We start from the raw sequence: 3,754 nt of genomic DNA on the forward strand, positions 1-3,754 counted from the left end.
TGAGGTTATTTCATCACCCAGCAGGGGGTGGTGAAGATTAAATTGTGTGTGCGTGTGTGTGTACACCAAGCAGTCTCTGGTTGCAGTTTGTAAATCAGAACAGAATGCAGGACAACATAAAGGAGCTGTTTCTAAGGGCTAGATTTTTAAAATTATGCTCTTGAATAAGATTGCATTCATGAGTATGAGCCTTATTAAGTCAGACATATATAGAGTCATAGAGATGTACAGCATTGAAACAGACCCGTCAGTTCAGTATTATTTGTACAACACAGTCCTCATTCAAGTTCCAGCTGGAAGATTACAGGTTGAAGTTTAATTCATGTAATGTTTATTACGTCGAAATTTTAAAATCTTCACAAGGAAATTGATGGAAAATTTAACGCCACTCTTTAACTCATTTCTGAACTTACTCTGGGTCCCTGCATAAATAAATGGGTTTATACAGGAACTCAACATCTGAAGCATATACCCACTTTCTTCCAGGTTAAAATTGGACTCATTGTAATTGGAACCCGAGAAATAATTCACTTTTGCAATTTGGACGTAGAGAAATGTTAACAGAATCGGCAGCCAAAGCAGGAGGAAACTGCCTGAGATACAGAAGAGCAGGATGATGGACTTTACCCGGTTCCTCACCTCTGTGTCAGTCTGATTTTCCTCCTGTTTGCTGACACAGAGTCTTTTGCGACTTTGAACGGCCTTTAGAATTTGTCTAACAGTCGCGGCATTGAGCAGTAAGATCAAAACGAATGGGAGACAAGGGGTTGAAATGCGATCAATCCAATCAAATGCAGCCCATGCAGGTGAGGTATAAAATATGGACTTAATTTTGCAATGCCATGGTATATTACCAACTGTATATAATGGTTCATATATGAAATACCAGAATGTATTTTTGAAGTAGCTTACGCCACAAACTGCCCCTATAATCACAGCTGCTGTCTTCTCTGTGCAATATCTGGTCTTCAATTTCTGGCAAGAAATGGCTACAAACCGATCAAGAGTGAATACAACTGTTGCCCAGACAGAACAGTCTCTGCTTCCCGCCATTAGCACAAAATTGGCACTACAGACTGGGGTAACATACAGGACGCTGAATGAGAAATAAATTCCAACAATACGGTTCAATATTACAGCTGTAATAATGACCAGCAGGTCTGTCACTGCCATGGATACGAGGTAGTAAGTGATGCACCTGGAGAGACTGCATCTTCCTCTGGGTAGGATCACAATCACTGCCAGGTTAGCTGCAATTAAAAAAAAAGCACAATCTAGAGGATGAAGGAAATGGAATAGTGAGAGAGACCGAGTGTGAGCAGAACCATAAGTCTTGACTCCTCAAATAATGTTTTTTTTTTCAGAATTGTGTGAGAAATTTTCAGATTTGGTACTTGATTCTGAAATCAATTCTGTATTGTATCAACAGTAATTTTTCATTTATACCAATCAACCAGACAAATATAGGACAGAGTAGAGATATCAAAATGCGAAATAATATGTAATAGTAATAATGTATTATTCATATTAAATGTGAAGATTATAGATGAGAAATTAAAAGCATTGCAGGATTTAAATAAAAACAATTGTTAAAATAACATTAAATCAGAAACTAAAATGCAGTAACCAGCATTTAAAATCTAAAATTGAGAACAGGAACAATTCAGAGCTTTGCCTCATAATGATCTCAGCAATGCTCACTGAGCAAGCATTAGTCACAGGTCATTTTGATGATCAAGCTGACACTGATCCATGAAAGGAGTTAGAAATTGAGAATGGAAAAACGGCATTTAGTGGTACAGAGAGAGAAAAAAACCGTATGTATAAAGTGGCCTGACACATTTTCACCACATCCACACACCTTTATTTTACCAAATTGTCACAAAAGAGCATTATTTCAAAGTTTTGCATTGTTACTTTCTGCCAAGAAATTTCAATTCCCTGAATATTATGACTTCATACAGGCAATATTAAATAAGTAGAGAGAGAACTAGTGAACATAATGTCAAGATAGAGCTACCACACGATTGCAGCAAACTCATGGTCAACATGATCATTAAATTCAATATCTTTCCACTCTAATCCAGGATGTAAACCTGTCACAAAACGCTGGCGGTTTAGAAATATTCTGAGGACATTTCTCTTTCACCCTGATGGTGGTGAGGTCGAGAATGTACTGTCTGGGAGCGTAGTCAAGATGGGAAACCTTACACCAATCAAACAGAGGATGTGGATGAGCCCTAGAGATGTCATAACATTCAAGCCTATGGGCTTGAAAGTGGGACTCGTGCAGATTTAGACTAAGTTGTGTTCATTTAGACTTGATGGGCTTCTTCTACATTATATGGTTCTATGGTTACACTCCTGCGACCCAAATAATGAAGTTGGACACTAGAAGTTAATATTCACTACACTTTAACTTATATTTCAGAGTGAAACATTACATTTGGATAGCTCCTAACTCTGCTCCATGCCAATGTCAACACCTTTTCCTTCACAATCAGCTTGAACCAACCTGTTGGCATAGATTATGAGACATCTGCAGGGGAGCCGGGACTTGAGCTTCTGGCTTGAGATTGTGGCGTTGTATAACATGATCCTTTGTTATAACAACGAGGGCGGCAGACCAACTCACAATTGTATCAGTCACCACATTAGGAAGAAATTGGGTTCCATCACAATTCGGATCTAAACAATTGGATTCAGAGTCTCTAGTGCTCACCGTGACACTACAGAACATACTGCTTACAGTTTAGCAAGATTGCAAACCAGAGATCTTCGCATGTCAAGCAAACTCCTGAACTTCATTGCATGATAGGAACTCCAAATCAATGATAAAATTAAAGTTAGAATTGTAAGTAAAGAGATACACTATAATATGTTGAAAGCAAATATCTTTCCAGGGAAGACATTATAACACTGAGAGAGAAGAGGTTGCACAAAACAGACTAGGGATCACAGCAATATTGCCTGGAGGCAGATAAATCATAATGACCATCAAAATGTACAACAAATTCCAATACAGTACCTGGTACCCCAATAGTTGCAAGGATGGGATAATAAATGGCAAAGAGCAGGCCTGTTGGAGCCCCATGCATTTTAGTAAGATTCACTACTACACATGAACTGGGCGAGACATTTATACCTGATGTGAGGCTCCCAGGAGCGATTAGGTGTTTTGAGTTTGGAAATTAATTGCAACAACAAAAAAGCCGGCTGCTTTGAAATGTCTGTGGTTTGACATCATATGCACAAAAGGTGAAATGCGAAAGACTGTTGTCCGATCCCAGCCTCAGGGAAAAAAAAATTCAGAAACAACAGAATGGAATTATTACTGACAGCAAACACAGAGAATGCTGGAGAAACTCAGCAGGGCCTGGTAGCATCTGGAGGGACAGCTAATGTTTCGAGTCTGGTTTAGTACCTTTTCAGAACTGAGTTATTCGTCAAAACAGATTCAGTGAGTGACCGCAGGTGGGTGGAGCACATTGCTGTCACTCTGCAAGAAGGTCTATTTAGACATAAAAGAGACAGAGAGTATTTAGTTAAAAAGTAGTTCCGGGTTAGATTAAGTGAATTCCAGAGGTGAGGTGAGATTGACTACCTTTAAAATCAAGGCCATATTTGACTGGGTGTGGCTTCAAGGTACCCCAGCAAACCTGGAGTCAAGAGGAATCGGGGGGGGGAAACTTTCAGCTGGTTACAATCATACATGGTGCATTGGAAAATGTGGTTGTTGGAGGTCAGTCATCTT

At 39.2% G+C, this 3,754-nt stretch overlaps 1 protein-coding gene across 1 annotated transcript; it reads right to left on the reverse strand.

Annotated features, from left to right (window-relative positions):
* Positions 1–315: 315 nt before the first annotated feature.
* On the reverse strand, positions 316–3,098 carry LOC148136887 (putative G protein-coupled receptor 139). The gene is made up of 2 exons (XM_087982846.1): positions 3,029–3,098; positions 316–1,250 (listed from the first exon to the last, which is right to left on the reverse strand). The coding sequence occupies exons 1-2, from the start codon at positions 3,096–3,098 to the stop codon at positions 316–318; spliced, it is 1,005 nt and encodes a 334-aa protein (XP_087838972.1).
* Between the last annotated feature and the right edge of the window lie 656 nt (positions 3,099–3,754).

The sequence above is a fragment of the Chiloscyllium plagiosum genome, unplaced genomic scaffold (genome assembly GCF_037043375.1).
Source record: "Chiloscyllium plagiosum isolate Xiang-an unplaced genomic scaffold, Cpla_swu_hap1 HiC_scaffold_44, whole genome shotgun sequence".
In the NCBI taxonomy this organism is placed as follows: Eukaryota; Metazoa; Chordata; class Chondrichthyes; order Orectolobiformes; family Hemiscylliidae; genus Chiloscyllium; species Chiloscyllium plagiosum.